Raw genomic sequence first — 24886 nt, 5'->3', positions numbered from 1 at the left:
AGTGACGTCTTGCAGAGCTGCCAAGTTACTCCATTCCAGGACTGAGGCTTTTGAGCCAGGGGCAGATATTGGGTGGGCCTAATCAAGAAGCGGGTGGGCACCAAATGTTCTCCCCCCCCCACCAAAAAAATATCTCAGCTGGTGGGAAAATGCTTCTCTCCACCTTGGTAGTCTGCAGCAGGCATGCGCTGAAAACTGAGCATGCACAGGTGCCAGTATCGTGGAGAGCAGCATTTTCAATACCATCAGGGCGAAGTCTTCAGCTGGCAGAGCTTGAGATCCCCACAGCTACTGCTAAACATGTGCTACTGTTGGGTGGGCTTGAGCCCTAAGTGGGTGGGCCCCGGCCCACCCAGGCCCACCTGTGGCTACGCCATTTGAGCCAGTCCTGGCTTTGAACCTGCATCTCAAAGCAGAGTGGTATCCATGGGCATAGCTGGTTTCCAGTTATAACTTCTCTAGCATTTCCTTATTTACTCATGTTTTCTTTCCCGCTTCGATTTCTAAGCTTCCTTTTTCTGTTCACTATTCTAGTCCCAGCCTCTCTACTGGATTTTTCTACCCTGCTACTGTGAGTGATGAATAGCGTTAACAGTTAAGAGCATCCGGCTGGGAATCAAGGTACAGAACTAGAAGACCCTAGATCGTCCCTGCATTATATCTCTATGGAGGGAGGGCTAGAATCATAAAGTTAATATTAGTAAATAAATTATGCAAGTTAGCAGTGGGTAAGGGGAAGACATTGTTAGGGTTAAAAGCAATGGTACTGTGTTTTATCTTCCAAGATTGCATCATACCTGCCTATGTGAAGGTGGCAAGTTGCCCACTGCCCTGTTTATGATGTCTGTGTTTAATCATGAAGAAGTGGTCCTCCTCATCTGGAGTCAAGGCCACATCATCCTTCCTTCCTGCCTCTCTGGTACGTGCCACATGGCCGAACCCTGTGTCTGTCAGTGACGTACTTCCTCCTGGCTCCTGTGCTGCAGCTGCTCCTCCATTCACCATATCCAGTCTAGGCCATCCGGCTGACTGTGCTAGCAGTGCAGGGCTGCGCTGACGGCAATAATCCAGCGGATGGTCTCCCAACTCCCCCTGAGTCACTCCAAGTTCCAGCCAGAACATGACACAGGACAGGAGACAGACAAACCAGAATTTTTTTGTGAGGTAATGATTTTTCATTTCCTGATCTTATGATGTGTGCTGCCCAGGAGGGGGTGCGTGAGGGGGCCCTTAAGATTCCCCAAACCCGGCTTTGTCTCTCTGCGGCCCTGGTGCTGAATATCAGCACTTAACGGGCCCAAGTGCTGACTCCACTCTTGGATTGGCCGCCAAAATAGCTGGTTTTGCAGTTGCATTTAACTGGTCATTTTCAGCAGTACTAACTGATTAAGTACCGCTAAAAATGACTGGTTTGCCCTGAGCAAGCAATTTAACCAGGCAGGAGCTCTTTCTGGCTAGTTAAATCACTTGAATATCGACCCCTATATGTATATATCCCAGGTAATTTATAAATGCATTTTTCTGGGCATAAAATCCTGTTTTATATGTGGGAATTGCTTATAAACCTATCTACTAAGAGCTTTAGAAAAAGAACTATTCCTCAGTATGGTTTAATATACATTTATGTCTATCAGTCTAAAGTCCAAGGCACCACACCATCAGCACACAGATGCTGTACCCTGCATGCAAGTGTACAAGGGAACACTGATAGCCTTTCATTCCAAACATCCTGCAGGTGATGAGTCAAGGAACATATTCTAAAAGTGGCCAGCCCAGGTCACAAGTACCTGGTAAGATCCCAGAACAGCAAAACAGATTTTATTCTGCTTGTTCTAGAAAATGCAGTGGATTTTCCCAAGTCCATCTTAATAATGGCTTATGGACTTTTCTTTTAGGAAATTATCCAAACCTTTTTTAAACCCTGCTAAGTTAACTGTAAGCCGCATTGAGCCTGCCATGAGTGGGAAAGCGCAGGGTACAAATGTAACAAAAAAAAAACTGATTTTACCACATTCTCTGGCAACAAATTCCACACACACACACACACACACACACACACACTCCCATACATATTGATAGACGTTAGAAATGATAGAAACTGTTTTACTTTACCTTCTGCATCTGGGATGCATCCATCCTGTGCCTGTTATCCAGCATCAGGCCTGCTGGCTGCAGCATTGTAGAGACTGGCAACCAGGAAAGGTAAGCCAAGACCAAGTGTTATCAGTGCAAGAGGGATTTCCTTCTTACTTGCTGAAGATATCCCACTTTTTAGCTCAAATTCTTGTTCCACCTCTTTCTGCTTTTCTTGCTATTCAGCTGGAAATGTATCCCTCCAAATGTTTTGTACTACTCTCCAGGACTTCTTTAGGTTTGAAGGGCCTTCGTTGTGTCCCCAAATTTTACTTTGTCAGTGAGAGGATAGACCCCTCAATGCAGGGTAAGAAGGAGTTTTGCTTAATTTATGATCTTTTTTCTACTCTGTGCCTTGTGGACAGAATCATGAAGGAAAGAGATATTGTCAAACAAAGGCACTATAGATGCTCCATTGTGCTCTCTTCTTGCTGAAGTTGTAAAGAAGCAAATCTCTCAAGCAGTATCACATGAGTCTCCCACCTGTAAGGGGGTCTCTCTGTTCCACGACTTCTGCTCTCCCTTGGAGTCATGCAGAACTCAGCCACAAAGTGTGCTGCTCTTTTCAGATTTGGCTGTCCTCCTCCTACCACTGCAATTGCTGCCACCGCTGCCTTCCATTGGCTGCTATGATGTTCCCCATACTATGCCGCACGTCACTGCAGCAACCAAGGGTACCCTCCACCCATTACTGGAAAGAACTTCTTTTGAGACAGCTTTCTCATAGGCATGGGTAGGGCAGCCCACTCTGGCCTTCTGGAAGCTGAAAGATCAGGTTACTGCTGTGTCCGGTTATTTTCCCTCCTGCCGTCACAAGCACTTCATCACCCAGTTACCTCAGTGATCACTCCATTGCGAAAACCTGTCCTTTATCCAGCAACCTGTTTGTTCCCCTGGTAACTCAATTGGGTTATGCTGCCACTGAAACCCATCACCAAGCTGTTCTTCCTGTCTAAAAGCAGGAGGGGCAAAAAAAACATATGTAGGACAAAGGTTAATAACTTACAGTAAGATGCTTACATTAGCAGTATCCACTTTAGAACACATCGCATTAACACATCAACAACCAGATTAACAAAAATAAGATAAAATGTATTGTATTTTATCCTGTGATGTGCACTTACTGCCATAAAAATGTTTCATTCCCACAAACCAGTGTGAAGGGTAATGTTCAGATGAGGCCATTCTCTGGGTGACTGCACTGATGTTGTACAGGGTAAAGCACATCACCTAGGTTGCCTTCTCCATGCACTTTATTGAGCTGCTCTTACAACACATATCAATGCATTTTTTTGAAACAGCCAGCTAAATCAAGCTAACATCCAAAAGAAGACTTACATTCTTCATTTCCAATTGTTTATTGTAAATAAATGAAACAGGTAGCTTATTGCATACAAATAGTTGAAAGCAAGAGTTCTGCCTAGGCAGGATGAGTCCTTGAACCTGGATGCTGATCAGCTGGATGACAGACTGCCAGACTGAAGGGATGGTTGTTGAGTGGCTAGAGAGATGGATTCTGAATTATTGCATATGGGGAAGTTAAAATTGAATGGAAAAGGGATGTCTGCCTGTTGATTGGATAGACACAAGGTCCAATGCAAGAAGGATGTTGGCCTTTTTGCTGAGGATATTGGTCTTTTTTGTGAAAAAGAGGATGCTTTCTAATGGGAGAGAGAGGGACAGAGAACTGAAGAAAGCTTGCTCTTGAGCCCAAGATGGAAAATTCTGCTCTGCAGTGAATGGTACAAAGAATACCCATATGACTAGAGGGCTGAGAAGCTAAACATGAACCTATCAGGTCTTTCTTAGAGGAAATGGGTCACATGTAAGGGGTGACCAAGAAATAAGAGTTTGCAGATACCACCAGGAAGTGGATGTTAGCTTGAATTATATAATAAAACTACAAATAAAATAAATGTAAGTAGGTACAGTAAGGGGCTTCAACGTTAGCTTCAGAACTTAGTACAAGAACAGTACTGGGCAGACTTCTACGGTCTGTGCCCTGAGAATGACAAGGACAAATCAAACTCGGGTATACATATAAAGTATCACATACCAGGTAAAAGAGCTTATCTTGTTGGGTAGACTGGATGGACCGTTCAGGTCTTTATCTGTTGTTATTTACTATGTTACATACAACTGTGGGGGTAGATCACTTCTTAGCTTAAAATCAACTGGCCAGGACAGAATCACTAACATTTTATTATTTGCATTTTGCTCACATCTTTTTCAGTAGTAGCTCAAGATGAGGTACATTTGATATTTCTCTGTCCCTGGAGGGCTCATAATCTAAGCTTGTAGCTGAGGCAATAGAGGGTTAAGTGACTTGCCTAAGATCACAGGGAACAGCAGTGGGATTTGAACTGGCCACCTCTGGATTGCAAGACTGGTACTCTAACCACTAGGCCACTCCTCCACACACAATAGGTCTGTAACACATGACTTTAGCCCCCTTCTTCAGTTCACACATGAAAGTGCCTTTCTCTCCAGCACTGACTCCTCACTCCCCACCCTTGCAGTATGAAATCTCTCCCTCTCTTTCCCTCCTCCCACAGTTTAACATCTCTCACTACCCTCCCCCTCCCCCAGTAGTCCTTTAAACTTGCCCTAACAGAATACTTCTGGCCAGTCTGCCCAGAAAGAGGTTAGATTGAGGACAGGAGATGGTATGAGCCCATCTAGCCCATTATATGGGCTGAAGCCAGTAGCCAGAACTTGCTGGCAGTAGGCAAAGATTGCCACCATTTTGGCTCAGCCAAAACAATAGCAAAAGATTATTAGAAATAACATACTGCCTGCTATGCGTGATCCATCTGTAAAAAGTCAAAAGCTGCTCTATTTGGATAGGCAGTGCCTTAAAAGGTGGACATAAGATTTCTTTTTTCACTTGACAGCTTTTTAATTTATTTGAAAGCTTTTCATATGAATATCATGAAATAAAAAATGAAAATATCACTAAAACAGCTTTAAAACTTATTGTAGCTGTTAGAAAACAGCAGTTATAAACTCTGTACTTTGTGCTCATTTTTCTACACTGTTCTATACAATACAGATGGCCAAATTTCAGTGAGGATAATCTGTTTCCTGATGGGTTAATCTCAACTGTTGTTGTAATCTGCCTTGGAATGCCTGTGTTATAAAGATGGAATATATTAAATGGAAATAAAATTAAACTCTCCTTTCATTGGGACACATGGAATCACATCTTCACTTCATGCCTTTTGTAGAAGTTTACATTTTAGATACACAAATGGATTATTCTGTTTTGAGCATGTTTCAGTGGCAAGTGGTTTTATAATTCAAAAATAAAAATATTTTGTATCATGCAGATCTCTTTTGTTTAAACATAACTAAATGGGCTATAAGCCCCTAATACAGTACATTGGTTTTCTTATATTGTTTTTCTTATGATGACTTATACTGTGCCCAGGGGCGTATCTGAGGTTCGGCGGTAGGGGGGGCAGGGGCTAGAGTGAGGGGGCACATTATAGCCCCCCCCGGCCACCGCCCCCCCCGGCTGCCGCCCCCCCTACCGCCTTCAACCCTCCCCCCTTACTGCCGTTAACCGTCACCCGCCTACTGCCGTCACTATGACGTCAGACTCCATCCAACTGGAAGGATGCAGCTTTCACAGCACGAGGATGAAGAAGTTAAAGAAGACCTCGGCTGGGCTGGCGGGGGTTGGGGGTCCCCCGCCAGCTGAAGTAATATTTAAAAAAACCGGCAGAAGCGGACCTCGGGGGGTAGGTGACGGCGGTAGGCGGGGAAAGGGTTGACGGCGGTAGGCGGGGGAGGGTTAACGGCGGTAGGGGGGTCCAGGGCGAAATCTGCGGGGGCCCAGGCCCCTGTGGCCCCACGCAGATACGCCCCTGACTGTGCCAGAACTGAAAATTCTTATCTCTTCTATCTGATCCATAATAAAAGGAGTTCATTGTGAACATTATCCACCCTAAAAGGTCCTTTTGTGGCTGTACATGAGGAATTGTGATATTGAATAAATAAGTATATGTTTTCGTTCCTAGTCATGCATCCAAAGATTATATAATCCTTTCAAGAAAGCCAGTTGTTTAACTTATTAGTGGAACATAACCATAGAGGCATGGTATGGTCATATTTTCAATATGGTAATACTATAGCCCAGCTAAGGAACATGTTATTTTGAGTTAGTCTTCACTGGACCAAACTTGCTTTCCTTGTGCCATCACCATCCAGCTGGATAGGCAGTATCTTAAAACGTGGAGGATAAAGGATTTCTTTGACTGGATGACCAGATAGTTGGATCAAGGGAGAGCCCTTTTAGATTTTAGCAAAACCTTTGACATGGTTCTGCATATACAACTAATAAATAAACTGAGTGCCCTTGATATGGACCCTAAAGTGACTGACTGGGTTAGGAACTGACTGAGTGGAAAGTGACAGAGGGTAGTAGTAAATGGAGCTAATTCTGAGGAAAAGAATGTTACTGGTAGTGTGCTGCAAGGTTCAGTTCTTGGGCCAGTTCTTTTTAACATTTTTATAAGTGATATTGCTGAAGGGCTGTGTGATAGTGTGAGTGAGGAATGAGGATAGGCCTCCAAATAACACAGCTGGCCAAGGGTGTGGAAATAAGGTAAATACTTTATTAACTAAATCTGAGACCTGTTACTTCACAGGGTCAGGAACAGAAAGGCAAACTCTCCTTAATTCATGACTAAGAACAAAAGCACACACACATTTGTGCAATATCACAATTCCTTATGTACAGCCACAAAAGGACCTTTTAGGGTGGATAGTGTTCACAATGATCTCCTTTCATTATTAACCGGATAGAAGAGATAAGAGTTTTCAGTTCTGGCACAGTATAAGTCATCATCACAAGAACAAAATATAAGAAAACCAATGTACTGCATTAGGGGCTTATAGCCCATTTAGTTATGTTTAAACAAATGAAAGATCTGCATGAAACAAAATATCTATTTTTTATTATTTTGACTTATAAAACCACTTATGAAACATGCTCAAAACAGAACAATCCATTTGTGTATCTAAAGTGTAAACTGCTACAAAAGAGATGAAGTGAAGATGAGATTCCGTGTGCCCCAATGACATGAGAATTTAATTTTACTTCCATTTAATTTCAATATATTCCATCTTTATAACACCAGGCTTTCCATGGCAGATAACAACAACAGCTAAGATGAACCCATCAAAACACAGGATTTGGCCATGTATTTCAGAATAGCCTCACTTAAATTTGGCCATGAATTAATGTATTCTATAGAACAGTGTAGAAAAATTAGCACAAAATACAGAGAGTTTATTACTGCTGTTTCAACCAGCTATAATAGTTTTTTAAGCTGTTTTAGTGATATACAATTTTATTTAATTATATTTATATCTAGATATGGGAAGCGTGCAATTGCCTATCTAACTGGAACAGCGATAAACTTTTTCAAAGATCGACCACGCGTAGGCAGTCCTTAATTTCTACTAAGCTTTTGCTATTGATAACAAGAGTGAACCGAAGTGGCACAAGCTCCACCTACTGGCTTCAGCCCATAAATACGCCAGACAGGTTCATGCCGTCTCTGTCCTGTTCTCAATCTAACGTCCTTGGGATTGGCGGAGTGCAGCGCATCGCTGTGGGAAGCGGCAAAAGAGACGAGGTACTGAATCCCTCGGGGAGGAAGGTGGGATGACCGATAAGAGACCTTCTGAAACTGGGGTGGCATTTGCCACTCCGTAGCGAAGCCTATGGGAGGGAATTGGAAATAGGACTCTGGGGCTTGGACGCAGAGGTGGGTAGTGGGAAGAAGAGCATGGGGGTTCTTGATAACGGAGGGAACAGCGAGGGAGGGGCGGAGGAAGGAGGGAGGGCCGTGATAATGTGCTTGAATGTATAGTATAATAAAGAGTTAACTTTAAAAAAAAAACAACAACTTGTCTGTAATTGTTTCTGTATCAAGGTGTTTCCCAGTCGAATTAGGATCTACCACTGGTGGCACACTAAAAACTTGGAGGTAGGTTCCTAGATAAGAAATGTATGTTTCCCTCCTGAAATAATACCATTATAGAGAAGAGTGTTACGGTCGCAGTTGATTGATTATACAATATGTCTGTTATCTTAATCACAGCATTACTCTGTGGGAAATGTCACATTTTGATTAGATTTTTTTGGTAGGCTTTTTACTTACATTCTCATTTGTTTGCCAGAGCTTGAGGCTAGGTTTTTAATAACATTTTGCGAAATACCATGCTATCGTGCTTGAATGCCTGTCTAGCGTGTTTGGAAGGAGTTGGTGGTTATATGCCGGTCCTAGAATGGGCAGCATTAACGCAGCATAGCATCATTGTACTCAGGTGCAGAGAAATCCGAGTTACAGTATGTTCTGCTCATGGATATTCTTGAGAAATGAAGCACAGTACTAAGGTTGTATTTCTGTTAAACTTCCATAAACTTCCTTTCTAGAGTGGTGTTCATACAGTTTATATAGTTTCTTTATCACTTTCAGTCACCTCAGCCTACTGCTTGCAAACCAGGGTTTGTTTGGTTTTGGGTTTTTTAAGCCCTATGCATAGTGAGTTAGATTATTTTTTTTTCCAAACTGAAATCACACAATATGCTTGTCATACTGTATGAGATATATACCTAAGAATTTTCATAAATTGTGTATTCTTTTGCAGATGCTTTTATCATTAGGAGACCACTCGAAACTCAGCAGTTGTTAAGAGATGTACTTGGGGAGGCCTGTCTCGGTCATAATGCTTAAAAAATTGGTTGATAAACAATATTTTTGTAGTATGCAATGGACCCAGCAGCCAATTGAGGTTGCCATACACTAGTATCCTGAAGGCATTTACCTGTCTGTGACTTCTATCAAAGGCTGGACTCTAAAGAAGACACTGTTTGCTGTGCAGATGTTCAGAAATTGATATGCTGGTTTATACCAGCCCTAGAGAAATAAATCATTTGACTTATAAATTTTAAGATTCTTTATGCAACTGTCCTTCATTGGCATCCTGAGACAAGTTAGTTCCAGTATGACATAAGTCATTTGCCATTTCGACCACAAGGTTACAATGATGGCCAATTTGTTAGCATGATTTAAGAGGTAATTTTGCTGTTCTGACTAAACTCTAAAATGCATTGCTGTAGTGGGTACATATTTTATTTCAACACAGTTTAATTCTGACATTTCTTTAAGGAGGCAGCAAAGGAAAAGGTTTGAAGGAGAGGGCAGAATGAAGCTGTATAATTTAAGTGTCCTTCACAAGGGAGATAAGGTCCACCTGTTGAAAGCTGCCTATGATATGTCCTCATTCAGCTATTTCCAGACATCAAGGTATGTTGCTATGTTATGTTGGTGCTGTTATTTTCACTCTAGTATTATGCTTGTAAAGGGCTTGAGAAACAGACTAATACCCAGCTTTCTTATCTCTTCTTCTTTTTCAGTGGATAAAGATGTGCATTAAATTCATCCCCATCCCCACACATGGCTGCCTCTTTTTTAACTACTTGTACTGCACAGTCCAATTCACTTAGGGGCTTGCTGCACTACCACAGGAGCCTGGTGGTAGTGCTTGCCCCACCACACGCCATTTCCAGCACATGGAAATTTTTTTTTTTTTGGGGGGGGGGGTATCACTGGGTTAGCGCAGGAGCCCTTACAATCTCCTAAATAGGTAGTGGTAAGGGCTCCAGTGGGAAATGACTGTGCAGCAAGCGGTACACTTACCGCACGGCCATGCCTTTAAAAAAAAAACCTTTTACCCGTCCTGATTTCAGCATAGGTGAAACATGGCCCATCTTGGTTAGGGTCCCGACGATGAAAAATGTATCGAGATAAGTGATACGATTTACATTTATATGTCAGAAACATCATTTTAAATGTTCAATAGTTATAAAATATGAATATGTTAAATAAGAGAGTGGCATTAATGGACCAATGATGGGTTGAGAAAGTCATGAGTCTGTGTTCCTCATGTGAAAAAAGTCACTACCGAAGTCCTTTGCTACTGAGGTTCTGTATCAAGCAGGCATCTACTATAAAATATTGTTAAGGCGATGGGTTTTTAAAGTTGGCTTAATTTGTACGCCTGCTATATGAGTTAATAGGACGTACAAGAGTTGAGTTAACATAATGTAGCCAGGATCAGGGCCGCTGAGAGGGGGGCAGGGGGCAAGATTCCCCAGACCCAGCCTCCAAGAGGGGGCCCGGAGCAAGGAAGCAGAAGTTTCTTCCTACCTGCCTGCTTCCGGGCCTGTCTCTCTCCTGCTCCTGTGTGCCAGGACCCGGATAATTGCATTAACGCAATAACCTGGGTCCCGACACACAGGAGCAGGAGACGACAGACTGAGGGAGGAGCAGAGTGGCACAGGAAGGTAAGTGGGCAGCAGTGGCGGCAGCAGCCTGAGTGTGGGGGGGTGGCCCAATTGTCTGGGGAGAGGGGCAGGCACGCAGCACAGTGGCAGTCCAAGTGGGGGGGGGGGGGGGTGGGATCCTGTCCTGGGCCTGGCTGTGTCTCTTGGTGGCCCTCACCAGAATTTGCATTTCTCTAGCTGTATTCCCTCTAAGTGCAGATTGCCATCACCAAGCACATGCCATTTTGCGATGGTGTACAGAGCAGGCCAGACTCATAACATCACTGCTTCAGCCTGGCCCGGGCAACATATTATAGACCTCTGGATCATTTCAGGAGCACATGTTAGGCTTGCTGCAAGGGGTAATCAGTTGCATAGAGCAGTGGTTCCCAAACCTGGTCCCGGAGGCACCCCAGCTATATATATTTGATGCACTGCCTCCACTGCAGGCAGATCTCTCGTATGAATATTCATTGTGGATATCCTGAAAACTTGTCGGGCTAGGGTGCCTCCAGGACCAGGTTCAGGAATCACTGAGGGTAAGCCAATGCTACTCACTTCGCTCCACTGCCTCAGCCAGGCCCAGGGAATTGGAGACCAGAAAACGCCATACTTGTCCCAATCAATTCATTTTATACTTTTAGATCACACATTCAGCTTGCAGCAAGGGGTAATCACATTGAGAGGTCATTTGCATCTCTTCAATGTTTCAGCCAATCCCAGGATAAGGAGATCATTCTGCCTCGCCTCACCCTATGCTTGGAATAAACTTCCTGAGCCCTTATGCCAAGCCCCCTCCCTACCCATCTTCAAATCTTTGCTCAAAGCCCACCTCTTCAATGTTGCTTTCAGCACCTAACTGTTATATCTTTCAGGAAATCTAGACTGCCCCTCTTTGACTTGACTGTACATTTGTCCTTTGGATTGTAAGCTCCTTGAGCAGGGACTGTCCTTCTATGTTAAATTGTACAGCTCTGCGTAACCCTAGTAGCGCTTTAGAAATGTCTAGTAGTAGTAGTAGATCATGCTTATCATTTGCAATTCATTATAGACCTCTGGATCATATGGGGAGAACACTTTTCAGCTTACTTCAAGCAGTACCATTCAAAATGTTAAAACACAAACCTGAGGATGATAAATTTGGTGTTCTCACAAAAAGTGTGTAACCTTCAAGAAGGAAAGGTTGATCAATCGATTTGATATGTCAAACCTGACTGCAGGTCATTACAATGTGGGCATCAGTGACATATTTGAATACTTGGAAACAGACAATGTAATCTATGGAATATACTTTATCAATAGAAATCAAACAAAATCAAACAAGGAAAAGAAAATAAGATACCTTTTTTATTGGACATAACTTAATACATTTCTTGATTAGCTTTCAAAAGTTGCCCTTCGTCAGATCGGAAATAAGCAAATTTGCTTATTTCCGATCTGACGAAGGGCAACCTTCGAAAGCTAATCAAGAAATGTATTAAGTTATGTCCAATAAAAAAGGTATCATCTTATTTTCTTTTCCTTGTTTGATTTCTATTGATAACCTTAAGAGTGGACTAACACGGCTACCACACTCCTCTACTTAAGATGGAATATACTTGAAAGCAGGAGTTAATGGAGGGGGGTGGAGTTCAAGCAAAAAAATGGAGAGAATGGAAAATGGATTATCTCAAATGTTATGTTGATCATCAAACACATGGACACTGTGGAAAAGCTTAGAAATCTGAACCCTGGACTTCTGAGTTTCAGGTGCTTCTGTCAATAATTTTTTTTCAGAATAACAGGAAAGAATTACTGCTACAGAGCAATAAACTCTTGAGGTAAAGATTTAAACTTAAAATATCCTCCTAGCTGTCAAGCTAAATTAATCCATGTCTGTGCAGGAAATACATGATTGCTTACAGGAATATATAAAAATTCCAGCACCTGGAGACCTAAAAAATTGTTTGAATTCATTGAGTAAATAGCCTTCTTAAATTTGAAGTGTTCAGTGCAATCTGGTTATCAGCTTTCCACACAGTTCTAGTTGACGAAAGTGCAGATATTTGTTTCTGAAATGTTGATTTTTGACATGTCACTTTGTGTGTTGGAATTAAGTTATTAACTTGTGACAGTCTTGCAATAGTTTCAGCAATTAAGTTTTATTGTGGTAATGATATGAAGAGAATGGTGGTCTGCATCAGAGGGTGCATCAGTGATGCTTTGAAGACATAACGATGTGGCATCAATTTTGAGTCGATCCATTTCTCATCTCATAGAACAGCACTATTTTGTACACTGTGAAGATTTAGGCATTGATGCCTGGAAACACCTTCTGTCTGTGGGATATAGAAATGCTTATATACATTTTTTTGTTGTTGCAGATCTAGTGTGAGACAGGTGAATTGCCAAGGTGACAATGTGAAGCTTTTTCATTTAACCCTCTGAACAAGGCAGAACTTTGCTTTAAGTGGTTTAGTCAAGCACTCTGCCTTATTGGTAGAAATATTGCAAAGAATAAGTTGATGAACAAAATGATCCAATGCATAAATACAGCCTTGCAAGACTGCTGCCACTGTTTGCGGCAGCCATTTTGAAAGCCGAGCTGGCATGAGCAGGAACAACCTAAGATCACGCCTGCTCCAACTTCACTGCCAGACCATGAGGGTTTCTAAAGTAGACCCAGTGGGGGGAGGGGGTTATGTTGGTCATGTGAGAGAAGAGGTGTTGGGGGGGGGGGGGGGGGGGGGGGGGGGAAGAGGCTGCCACTGCTCAGGTCCAGGAGCAAGAGCTGTGCTGAGTGTGGCAGAGGTGAGGGGGGAAGGGGTGCAGTACGAGTCCCATACTACCCAACTTTTCAGTTATCCAATAACCTTTTGATCCTGATTGTCAGATAATTGATACTGTTCTTTATCCAGCTTTTTTCTGTGTATATTCAGCTGCACTGTCAATCAAGTCATTGACATGTCTTACATGTTTTCTGAGCAACTGTTGTCTTTCTGGATCTGTCCAAATGTTAATGCAGTCCTTCATTGTACCAGTTGATTACCCCCCTACCTGAGCACCTGCTGAGAACTGAACAGAAGACCCAGCAGTGAATATGATCCAAAACTCTGCACTAGTTTATTGAACTGGTACATGAGATATGCAATTAGAAATATTTCTCTTTTTATACTCTTGTGGGGCCTGAATAGTTAAAACACACCACTTCAATAAATACATGCTGCAGTGCGTTCCTTAATGAATTACTATATTGCATGTTAGCACCTAGTGCTCACAGGGAAATATATCTGAATATTTTTGCTCACAGCAGCTTAATCTTTAGAGGGAACTATGTTCTCTAGCACCTATCTATTTTGATTTCAGTGATTTCTCTTTAACAAAAGCAAAGATTGCAGTTGAGTTTTAAAGCATCAGTATAGCCTAAAGAGACTCTCCTTATAACACTGGACCAGAGAAGGAAACAAGTGTTATGCTATCATTGCTGGGCAGACAATTCCTGTTGTATTCGATAGCATCCTTGGCCTGTGAGTTCGTGGATCTCCAGGCTCTTAGATTGTGGTGCATTTGGCACTTTGCATAAGGGATAATGCAGGAAGCTTCAGGAAAAATGAGAACATCGCACCAAAGCTGAGCCCTACTATAAATCTGGTCCTGCATTCTGAAAGAAGAGCTCTCTCTCTCTCCTGCTTGCCATGTATTGCTTAATAACAGGTCCTTGCATTGCCAAAAATCAAAGCAAGCTGTTCATTAACAAAACATGATGTGGAACAGAAGAGGGGTTTTTTTTTGTTTTTTTTTTTAGATTATAGTTTCTTTCTTGATATTATAGCCCAAAGCTTGACTTTGTGTTTTTAGAGGGCGTTCTCTTAATGAATGCTGCAGCATGACACATCAGGCCAGGGCTGTATGAGTCACTGTCTTCTCTAAGACGCAGAGAGGGTGACATTTTATAATGCCAAGAAAACTGATATGAAATTATCATTAAGTCATCCTGTAGAGGTGTGTGTTTGTAAGTGGCACTTTCCTTTGCAACAAGATCTGCACATACAGATGTAGGTTACCAGCACTTCCATGCATAAAGCCCTGGGTGTTATTACTCCTTCTTTGAAAGTGTAGTTTTGTGAAACTGATGCTCCTGCTGTATGTGCAGCAAATACAAGTATGTATGTGCCTTGTCCTTATATCTGTTCTACAACAGAGCCTTTTGTCAAATAATTGGGAGATTTTTCCCAACTTCTATATAGATGTCCTAGGCAAAACAGCCAGTGGAAATTTGCTTCCTGATAAAAAGGTGCATATTGGTGAAAAATAAACCAGTTTGTTGGTAAGCTGCCTTAAACTCTTGGTTGTGGTGGTGTCTAGAAATCAGAGTAGGATAAGAGCCTGAACTTATCTCCATGACAGGGCCGGTCAAACCCGGTAAGCGGGGTAAGCGCCACAGGGGGGCGCCTGTCTTTAAGGGCGCCACTGCAACGCTGCACCACCATACCGTGCCACCCTTGGTGCTTTAAATCTTTAATTTACCTGAGTTCCAGCAGCTGCGTCATTTGAAAGCCCTGCCCCCTCTCTAGCCTTCCCTCCCTTCATGAGTTCGTTCCACAGTCCCGCCTTCTGACGTCATTTCCTCGAGGGCGGGACTGCGGAACGAACTCATGAAGGGAGGGAAGGCTAGAGACGAGGCAGGGCTTTCAAATGATGCAGTTGCTGGAACTCAGGTAAATTAAAAATTTAAAGCACCAAGGGTGGCGGGGGATGGGGGTGAAGGAGAATCGCTGGACAGGGGAAGGGTGGGAGAAGAGAGAAAGGAGATGCTGGGGGGGGGGGGGGGGGGCGCACAGGCGCCAACTCATAGTCTGCAGGGGGGCGCCAGAGACCCTAGGACCGGCCCTGCTCCATGATGAATGTGTGTCAGGCTGTTTCTGGATTAACTAAAAAAAACAAAACCCAGCTATCTGTGAATCAGGAAGCCAATTTTCCATTCTATGATAGAAATAGGAGTGTCAGCATATAGAGAACTAGCTTTTAGTAAATTATACACTTAAGTGTGTTATAAGGATATGCACTTTTTCTGCACTTGTAGAATAGAAAGGTCAGTTACTGTTTACGTAAATGAGGTCACACTGGTTTGTACATGAGATCAGAGCTAGGCTGTTCAATCAGTTCAACAATCTGATTGGTGGGACATTTTTTTTCTGCTGGGCTAGGATTGGTGTAATAAAAGCTGATCTGAGAAGGCATAAGGACTAAACCATAACATGTTGTCTTTGCAGTATTCAAGAGTTTATGACTTTCACAAGTCAGCTGATAGTCGAGCATTCAGAGAAAGGGAGCAGAACTTCTGTGAAAGAAAAAGGTGAGAGGAAAATGAAGAACTGTGTAACTCAAGTGAATCTGTTTGTGGCTGCCAAGTTCTCTGCTGAGCATGCTAGCTGGAATGTTGACCACCTCAAGGGAGAGGTGATCCTGCTGTCATAATAACACGGGGAGAATATTTCATATGCAACATAAATTGCAATATTCATTGAACCAAGAGCAACTTTAATGTCAAAGCCATAACATAAGAATTTATTCTTTCCTTGGTATTTCATCTAGCACCACAGTACAGTCTGAGCTTACCAGAGTTGCTGAGAAGCAAGTGCACTGAGCTGTGACTGGGTCAGGTCTTCAAGACAATGCATAATGAATGATCATAAGATATTTTTCATAGATTTTGGTTTACAGAGTGTCTTCATTTGAATAATTTTACTGAAACCCAGTCCCAGATCAATGTAGCTTCTGAGGACTGAAGCTGCATGCATGTAGACTAACTTCCATATAGCTTGCAGACAGGTTGGCAATGTTGAGCTTTCAAGCCCAGAGAGTAGGAACATTTATGGAGCCAGTTTAACATTTAGGGGCCCTTTTACTAAAGAGTTGCTATGCGGCAACCCAGAACTACTGCCGGCCCAATGCGGGTGCTGGCAGTATTTCCACCCCCAGCGGGTGCCATTTCCGGCACTAGCAGAAATATTTTTAAAATACTTCCACAGGGGGTTACCTGGTGATAATCGCTGCTCAGTTACTGCTAGGTTAGCACAGAAGCCCTTACCACCATCTCAGTGGTTTGCGGTAAGTGCTCCACCCCCAAAATGGCCGCACAGCAAGTGTGAACTCTGCATGGCCATTTCTTTTTTTTGGCCTTCTTACCCACTGCGGTAAAAGGGCCTCTTAGTGCCACAGGGCTAGTTTAACAAAAATTAACCTTCCCTATTGTTAGTTGTCCTCCTGTTTTCATCCTTTCAGTGGTCTACTGACTTTTGATGATAAATTTGGTGATCTCTGTATATTATCTCTTGCATTCCCTCTGCCTTTTTTTATCCTTAAAAAAAAATGTAATTGCTACTGATGGTTACAAACTGTTCAACAGTACCTTACAGCTCTTGGATTCATTAACACAGCCTTTCACATTGCTTAGCCAAACTTTCTGTAACCTGTATATTTTCAGTCTCTCAGTTTTAACCCTACACCAGTATTTCCATTTTTTTTTTTACATTTGTACCCCGTGCTTTCCCACTCATGGCAGGCTCAATGCGGCTTACATGGGACAATGGAGGGTTAAGTGACTTGCCCAGAATCACAAGGAGCTGCCTGTGCCTGAAGTGGGAATCAAACTCAGTTCCCCAGGACCAAAGTCCACCACCCTAACCACTGGGCCACTCCTCCACTCTGTTTCCTCCTGAATTTTACACTCTTAAGACTATTGTTGGAGTTACCCTGCTCCGCACCTTCACTGAATGGGGTACTGATTTCCTTTCTTATCACAACTCTTTTGCAAATATCATCCACGCAGACGCCCCACTCTATATGTTAAACCTAGTGAACCTACCACCTAGAAACACCAGAAGATCGGCCCGCAAAGGAATTAAATACAAACAGTCATACGCTACTACTTTTGCGTATAAAGCACACAGATCTGGAACGCATTACCCATGGCCCTGAAAAATATGGACAATCTAACCAGCTTTCGCAAATCTTTGAAGACACATCTCTTCAACAAAGCCTACTAAAGGCATCCTTAATAAATCAGTCCTCAAACTACTCAAGTGCATCAAAAACACCTCTCAACACCTTACCTAGCACCTTGCATCTAAATCACCCACCTCCAGCCTATTACTGACTGTATTTAAGATCATGTAATGACTGCATCATAACACTCTGTAAGCCACATTGAGCCTGCAAAAAGGTGGGATAATGTGGGGTACAAATGCAATAAATAAAAATATCAGGGTTCCTATAGGGATTCCAGTGGCTTCAGATGTCACATATCATATTGTAATATTATGTTTCCATAAAATGTTTTTTTAAATATTCTGTATCTATCTTGGTGCCTCTTTTCTTTTCCATGCTGCTGTGATTTTACATCTCATAGCTAAAGACATTGTAAAGTTAGTTGATTGTCTTCTGCCTCTACTATTTATCTGTCAACAAATATGAAAATCTCATTAGCTTTTGTCAAAGCTAATTTGCATATTTTGACAGGGGGCTGTGCCCACTTCTAATCCCAACAACCAATCAGAAGCAAGAACTTGCCCATGCCCCAACCCTTTTGATGTCACCACCCACGCCCTTTCCCCTTGATGGTGTCACCGGATATGATGATGTAGCCTCGCCCAAGCCACACCCCTATTGGTGATGTCACAGGAAATGCCATTGTCACGCCCCTTTTTCCAAGATGGCAGCTACCGCTGGACACACTACATCACATCCTGTTTCCACTACTGGCCACCATCTTGGATTGGGTCACATATACAGAGCATCAGAGGAATGTGTGCATGTGCTTAACTTTTTTCTCACACGAAAGAAAATAGGCATTTTTAGCCCCGGACTCACCATTTAATTTTAGTTTTTCTTTCAAAGAGTACCTTGTGTTTATTTTAAGCTGGATTGAGTTAGGTCCGTCTACTTAAGAACAGGAAGAACTAGCGTGCTGTACAAAGCCTCCCTGCTTTATCAAGAGATTGCAACAGCTCTGTGTGAGATGATTGCTTTGTGCAGCATGCTGTTCTTGGCTGTGTAAAATCATTCAGTCTGTAGCCACCACAGCACCCCCTCCCTTTCCCCTTCCAAGCCATCCACCATAGAAAGAACTAGTGTGAACGCTATGGGGTTGTTCCAAACACACTCACGGTCCTGCTTTTTCAAGAGCTGTTTGCTTTTTTGCAAGGGGGTGTTCTTTTCTGTGTAAGATCCATAGCCCTGCACAACAAACATGCAGAGAAACACCAGATCCATAAATTTTCTCACTCTTTCCTCCCCCTCTCAGCTTTTCAGCAAGCATGATGTTCTCTGTCTGTGTGAGATCAATAGGTCTGCAGCCTCCACTGCGACCCCCTCCCCCTCCCATTTCCCTAGCCATCAGCAAACTAACAGGGAATCCTTGCTCTACCCTTCAAAAAAGTGTGGACAAGGCCATGCCTAGGGTCTGTGGCGCCCCTCTGCAGACTATCAGTTGGTGCCCCCCCCCCCCCCCGTGTGGCATCTCCTTTCTCTCTTCTCCCACCCTGCCCCATTTTTCAGCCCATTACCATAAAAGGTGAATGACAAGTGCTTTGGAATTTAGGCGCAGTTCATTACGGAATACGCTTATTGAGTTATGCATGTAAATTCTAATTTATTGCCAAAATGAGCAGCTATAATAACTCCACCACCACCCTCTACCCTTTCAACCCCAACAATAGGTGATTTCTACTACACCAAGGAATCCTTGATTATGTGATTTCAATTCTTTGGCATTGGGTGCTTTATCTATTTGTATTGTGCTACTTTACTGCACCAGTGTGACACTACTGAATTTTGTGAGCTATAAACACAGATGTTCCCTGTATGCCATGAAAGTAGAATAAAAGCATTTTCACTCACAGTACAACGTAAATAATGGTCACACTTAAATAAAAAAGCATAAGGGTGGTAGACTGTGCCAGGCATCAGAACTCTAAAGACAAAGTGGGTAACCTATATGGAATCACAGGTGCAATGCTAGCTGCCTTTCTGGGAAGACTGGAATGGACCGTGCTAGCCTTTATTTGCTGTCATTTACTGTGCTACTATGTAAATGATTTGCTCAACATCCTAATATCACCACGAGATCATTCCATTCTTTATAATCCCACAAGTGGTCCTGAACATTTAGTTCATCAGTACTAGAAAGAATCGATGTTATTTTACAACCACAGGTTCTAAATTAATTTCCTTCATGAGGGCAATATAAAGAAATTTGTAGAGGGTGGTTGTTTGTTTTTTAAAACCTTTTACTTCAGAAGCTTCCTAAACTGATAAAGGCAAGATTAAGGCCTGTATTTACTAAGATGTGTTGCCATTGTTGGAGGAGGCGGAAGGCCTCCAATTATTTAATATACAGAATTAATTCCTCATATTTTTGGACAGAGAGAAATGGAGGTTTCTCTCTTTCTAATCATGGGAAAAGCTTGCTGGAATAGCAATTTACTCTCTACCCCTCCTCTTGCCAAGTCAGGTAATTGAACCTGATTGCCCACGATCTCTCCCATTGAATATGGTCAAGCCTCAGGGAATTCAGGAGACAGAGTTCTTTCCCATGTCTTTGAGCTAAGGCCACTTCAAAGACTTTTTTTGTTGTAACTATAAGAGGACATAACACACAACACCTTGCAGAAGACTTCTTTCCCTCCTAGAACAATAAGGTCAAACAAATCTCCCTGACAGACAGATCTCTGGAGCCAACAGCAATAGTTCTCTTACGCATCTCTTTGAACATAAGAAAATCTATGTTATGACATAAACACAGGGTCTGGGCTGACAGGAGAGAAATCTATCACCTCTATAAGAAAGTAGTTAACTCTTGCCACCTCTTAGAATTAGAATAAAAATGAGACAATGAATCAAAGGTTCTGAGAAATATATTCTTGTGTGAGAAAAGATGTAAAGATGAATAGAAGAGATATAATGATCCAAAACATTTGGACAACAGACCAACTGCATCTTCAAAGGAAATGTAAACAGATGCTATGTATTTCTTTATTGACAGGAGATCCTGACTGACTGTAAGATGCTAATTAAGGGGGTGAGAGAAACCCTCCTCCTTCTTGTGCTCCTTTTGTATTGAAAGGGAAAAGAAACCCTATATAATATTTCTCTGCCAGATAGGAGGTTGGTCAGCGTGCATCTCTTTTGGGCCCCAATCCAGGGAACTGAAAAGACTGCCCTGACCATTTTCCATTGTAATTTCATTTCTGTATATGTTCTCTTTTCTGTCCTATTCTAGACTATATCTATGACTATTTCTTATTTATCCTAAATCTCTGGATAAAGAAATAAACCAGTGTTACCCCGAGAAGCGCTTCTCTTGTTTTTTTTCCTTTTTGTTTTTTCTTGTTGTAGTGTAAATAGTCCTTAACCAGCTGTCCGGGTTTCTAAGATAAGTTGAGAGGATTAGTTATCTGCTGGCCTGATTGGACTCCGGGGGGCGCAGCAAGAACAGGCGCAAACACTATAGCTTTAGTGCCAAAACATCAAGCCTAACTTGGCAGTAAAAATAATGAGCTGCATTGTAGCTCCTTTTTTTATAAATATAAAACTCAGCTTCTGCTGACACTGGCATGCCACATTATTGTGTGAAAGTTAACTACACCTTTGTAAGGAGTCTGGCATATTAACCTGTGATCTATTGCTCTTGGGGATAAGTTTAATGGGACCAAGTAGTTAACTATGTTTAAAAAAACAAACAAACGCAAAAACCCTCTCCCAACCATAGGTGTAAAAGATCCCTGATGACCTGTTAAAGGGAAAATTGCACAGTGCAACAATGCCTGCACCTTCTTTTTTTTTTTTTTTTTTTTTAACCACCAGCTGCTCACACCACTGCCTTGGTGTCCTGTTTCGGTTATTGGTGAGCCCTTAGGTTCCCTGAGGCCCGGTAAGACCCCCGAGGACCGCTGCGCACCCCAAATCTTCACCCGCGGCGACCGCCGTTCACCGAGGGTTGAGCCCCCAGCTGCAGGCGGCCAGCAGGACTGCTGGAACCGCGGGGTGACGGTCGGCCTGGCAGGTAGTCAGCAACTCAGTCTCTAAAGGGGCCGCTAGCAGGGACGGCTAGCACAAAAAGGAACACAGCCTCTGGAGGTGGCTAGCGAGGACGGCTAGCTGAAGAGGCCACAGTTTCTGGAGGGGGCTAGCAGGGACGGCTAGCCTAGGAGAACACAACCTCCGGAGGTGGCTAGCAAGGAGGGCTAGCTGCAGAGGACACAACCTTTGGAGGTGGCTAGCAAGGACGGCTAGCTGAAGAAAACACAGTCTCTGGAGGTGGCTAGCGAGGACGGCTAGCCGACGAGGACACAGTCTCTGGAGATGGCTAGCAAGGGCGGCTAGCTGAAGAGGACACAGTCTCTGGAGGTGGCTAGCAAGGGCGGCTAGCTGAAGAGGACCCAGTCTCTGGAGGTGGCTAGCAAGGACGGCTAGCGGACGAGGACCCAGTCTCTGGAGGTGGCTAGCAAGGACGGCTAGCTGAAGAGGACACAGTCTATGGCGGTGGCTAGCAAGGGCGGCTAGCGAAGAGGACACAGTCTCTATAGGTGGCAATTCCGATCCACAACGTGGGCTTCTGACAAACGAAACGGAAGCACTGACTCTTCCTGTTTCGTGGTTTAAATCTCCCGCCTGCTCCTCCCTGTCTAGACGAGGAACCAATCCCCTCCGCTCTGGCAGGCAAGGCGCGCCTGGATAGGCCAGGCCACCTTGCAGGCGGAGTCTCTCGCTGCCCTGCGCCAATCCGGCGCGAGTAGGCGGAGCTGGCTCGCTGGGTTGCGCTGAGCCAGGGAGACGCCGACGCCGCCATTTTGGCCGGCGTGCTCCCTTCTCCGAGGCCGGCGTTCGCTCCAGCGGTTCGCCGGCCTCTGAGCGGCTCGCGGCAGCGCCAGCCCCGTTGGCGACTCGTCCCTGCCGCCCTGGATCCCGCGGCTTCCGCCGATCCTCGCCCCCCGCATTGGGAGCCACGGTAAGGACCCGGGACGGGACAGTATCCTCCCCGGATGCCCCCTTCTTCCTGGGCCCGGGTTTGGAAGGATACCGGGCGTGAAAGGCTTTGACCAACTCTGGAGCATGGACGTTCGCTGCGGGCTCCCATGAGTTGTCTTCGGGGCCAAAATTCTTCCAGGACAATAAGTAATATAGCTTTCCTCGCTGTCTCTTTGCATCCAGGACCTCGTCCACTTCAAACTCTGGATCGGGATCTGCTTCTAGATCTTCGGTCTCTTGCTGTTGCAGATGCCATTGAGACCCTCGAAAAGGCTTCAATAAGGAAATGTGGAAAGCGTTATGCACCCGCAGAGTACTAGGTAGCCGCAATCGATATGTCATAGCTCCCAGCCGAGATTGGATTGCGAAAGGTCCGATGTATCGCGGTCCCAATCTCCGGGAGGGCACCCGAAGCCGAAGGTATTTCGTGCTTAACCATACCTTCTGCCCTGGTTGCAAGACGGGAGCGGTTTTCCGATGTCGATATGCGAAGATCTTGTATTTGGTGGCTGCCTTCTGCAATTGTTCTCGGGCCATTTCCCAGACCCTTTGCAGATCTGCCAGCGTTACATTAACCATGGGGGTCGGAGATCCAGATGGGAAAGGTGCTGGAAGTCGAGGATGTCGTCCATACACCAAGAAAAATGGAGAGTCTCCCGAAGCCAAGTGGGTACTGTGATTATATGCAAACTCGGCCCAAGGAAGTAGGGAGACCCAGTTATCTTGGCGTTTGTTGACGAATGCTCGTAGGAACCCTTTTAACGTTTGGTTCGTCCTCTCGACCATGCCATTGGTTTGGGGATGGTACGCTGATGAGAAGTCGGTCTTCACCCCCAATGCTGTACACAAGGCCCTCCAGAACCGCGAGGTGAATTGCGGGCCTCAGTCACTAATAATCCGAAGAGGTAGCCCATGAAGTCGGAAAATGTGTTGAATGAAGTGTTGGGCTAATACAACCGCCGAGGGAAGTCCCGGCAAGGGAACGAAATGGGCCATTCGGGAAAAACGGTCAATTACCACCCAAATCACCGTATGTCCCCGGGAGCTGGGGAGATCGGTGATAAAGTCCATGGACAACTCCGTCCAGGGACCTGTCGGTACGGACAGTGGTTGTAGCTTCCCCATGGGGGTCCCAACCACCGGTTTGGTCCGGGCGCACACCGGACAAGTGGTGACAAATTGCAGAATGTCCCGCCTCATCTGAGGCCATTGATACTGTCGGGTAATGAGACGCAAAGTCTTTTGATATCCAAAATGTCCCGCCCATCTGGACGAATGCCCCCATTGCATTACTTTTGCTCGTTCGGCGGCCGGCACCAGTTCTTTCGCAGGAGCCACCTCCCCTGCGGCCGCGCTGAGGCATGCCGGATCCAGCATGGAATGGGTCTCCTTAGTCTCCTCTGGAATCTCAAATGCTCTGGAGAGAGAGTCCGCAGGGGTATTTTGAGCGGCTGCCCGAAAGACCAACTGAAAATGAAATCTGGCGAAAAACAGTGACCACCGGGCTTGTCGGGGGTTGAGCCGTTGGGCCTCTTGTAGATATAGTAGATTCTTGTGGTCCGTGATCACCGTGAATCGATGTTCCGCTCCTTCCAGCAGATGTCTCCATTCTTGCAGAGCTAATTTCAATGCTAAGAGTTCTCTGTCCCCGACTGTATAATTACATTCTGCCGGGGAGAATTTACGAGAGAAGAAAGAGCAGGGCTGGCGCTGGCCCTTGGAATTCACTTGCGAGAGGACCGCCCCGGCTCCCAACGCGGACGCGTCCACTTCCACAACAAAGGGTCTTCCTGGATCCGGGGCTAACAAAATGGATGCTGAGTTGAATGCCTCCTTTACCTGGCGAAAGGCCACCTGCGCCTCGGGCGGCCAGTCCCGGACCTTCGCGCCTTTTCGAGTGAGCGCCGTTAACGGCGCCGTCAGTTGTGGAATGAACTGGCGATAATAGTTCGCGAATCCTAAAAAAACGTTGCAGTGCCTTCAATCCCAGTGGTTGTGGCCAGTCTCGAATTGCCCGGAGTTTGTCCGGCTCCATCTGTAGTCCTCCGGGTAACAGGATGTGTCCCAAAAATGGTAACGACCTCTGATGAAAAGCGCACTTGCTGAGCTTAGCAAACACAAGCGTTTTTTCCTGTCGGAAGGGGCCAGCCGTTGACGGCCCATCACCATCGGCTCCTCCCCAGTCTCCTTGGAATCTTGGTTCCCACAGCGAGGAGACGGCCCCTTAGCAGTCCGGGACGTACCCCGTACCCACTTCTGCCGTTCCGCCCGGGCTCTCGCTCGCTCCTGGAACCGGGTATCTACTCGGATACAGAGCGAAATCAGGGCATCCAATTGGCCTGGGACCTCTCGTCCTGCCAATTCGTCCTTGATACGTTCTTGTAACCCCTCCGTAAAGATAGC

The 24886-nt window shown here is 44.5% G+C and overlaps 2 protein-coding genes across 3 annotated transcripts in view; one reads left to right on the top strand and one right to left on the bottom strand.

Annotated features, from left to right (window-relative positions):
• Positions 1 to 2508, bottom strand: part of GCK (glucokinase) — an 86176-nt gene extending 83668 nt beyond the window's left edge. The window contains exon 1 of the mRNA XM_030201760.1: positions 2113 to 2508. Within this exon, the coding sequence (XP_030057620.1) occupies positions 2113 to 2178 (66 nt within the window). The 5' untranslated portion in view covers positions 2179 to 2508. The remainder of the gene's footprint in view (positions 1 to 2112) is intronic.
• A 5196-nt stretch (positions 2509 to 7704) lies between these two features.
• Positions 7705 to 24886, top strand: part of LOC115468083 (synaptobrevin homolog YKT6-B-like) — a 32464-nt gene continuing 15282 nt past the window's right edge. Inside the window, exons 1-4 of one of the 2 annotated variants that reach the window (XM_030199604.1) lie at positions 7705 to 7778; positions 8079 to 8132; positions 9318 to 9455; positions 15727 to 15809. In XM_030199604.1, coding sequence (XP_030055464.1) covers positions 9355 to 9455; positions 15727 to 15809 — 184 coding nt within the window. In that variant the 5' untranslated portion in view covers positions 7705 to 7778; positions 8079 to 8132; positions 9318 to 9354. The other variant, XM_030199605.1, reaches the window with a different exon arrangement.

This window comes from Microcaecilia unicolor, chromosome 4 (assembly GCF_901765095.1).
Source record: "Microcaecilia unicolor chromosome 4, aMicUni1.1, whole genome shotgun sequence".
NCBI lineage: Eukaryota > Metazoa > Chordata > Amphibia > Gymnophiona > Siphonopidae > Microcaecilia > Microcaecilia unicolor.
The sequence above is the reverse complement of the archived record's forward strand: the minus strand, read 5'-3'. Positions and strand labels throughout refer to the sequence as shown.